This window comes from Alligator sinensis, unplaced genomic scaffold (genome assembly GCF_000455745.1).
Source record: "Alligator sinensis unplaced genomic scaffold, ASM45574v1 scaffold1886_1, whole genome shotgun sequence".
NCBI classification, from domain to species: Eukaryota; Metazoa; Chordata; order Crocodylia; family Alligatoridae; genus Alligator; species Alligator sinensis.
The window spans coordinates 69,428-70,202 of record NW_005843523.1 but is presented as its reverse complement, the minus strand read 5'-3'; the positions used below and the strand labels follow the sequence as shown (position 1 = coordinate 70,202).

At 61.7% G+C, this 775-nt stretch overlaps 1 protein-coding gene across 2 annotated transcripts in view; it reads left to right on the top strand.

The window, feature by feature from the left end:
• LOC102384835 (zinc finger protein 501) overlaps window positions 1–775 on the top strand; it is a 25,396-nt gene that overhangs the window by 15,647 nt on the left and 8,974 nt on the right. The window contains exon 5 of one of the 2 annotated variants that reach the window (XM_025195452.1): window positions 740–747. The exons of the other annotated variant lie outside the window; for it this stretch is intronic. Within the exon in view, the coding sequence (XP_025051237.1) occupies window positions 740–747 (8 nt within the window). The remainder of the gene's footprint in view (window positions 1–739; window positions 748–775) is intronic. 2 annotated transcript variants of the gene reach the window in all.

Below are 775 nucleotides of genomic sequence, written 5' to 3'. Positions count from 1 at the left end.
CTGGGACAGAGTTACTGGGGCTCATCTCCAGCCTCATGCCTGTGGAGTTGTGTTAGCAAGAGCTGCAGGATTCTGCATCTTCCTTCTCCCCCCTCTTCCACACACTGAAGCCCCCGTCTCCTCAGTGCCAGGCCAGTGCAGGAGACTTGCAGGGCTTTCCCCGTGCCAGCAGCACCAGGGCTCACGTGTGCCCTCCCTTCCCACGTGCAGGTGCTGGGACCCTGCAGAGAGCTGAGCAGCAGCCTGCTGAGGAGGGGCCGGTGATCCTGGAGCTGCAGAGGACGTGCGCAGGGAGCCTGGAGGAGAGGAGCTCCCTGACCCCTGAGCCAGGCCAAGTGCAGAAGGGGCAGGGCAGGCCTCCAAAGCAGGAGGAGAGCTCGGAGGTGAGCAGGGCACCCGGTTCACTTGTGGTGGGGAGTACAGGTGGGGCAGAGCGCAGGAGGAGCTGGGCGTGCTGTAATGAATTTGGGGAGCAGAGAGAACTGAAGAGCATGAAGGCAGCATTGATGGAGGCTGCAGCCCTAGCTACATTAGCAGGAGCTCCCTCCCGAGTGTAGATACCAGGGGTGCTGGCGCGGGCCAGCCGGGTTACAGTGCATGGAGCCAGGGCTCCCTGCCCCTAGAAATGCTGCCCAGGCTGCCCCAAAGGACTGAGCAAATAGAGCGGGATGAGCTGGGCTAAAGCCGGCACCTGAACTCCTGTATCCGCAGCTGCATCCACGTCACATGTCAGCTGAAGACTGGGGAGTTGTGTCCCCTTACCTGTCATGGCTAA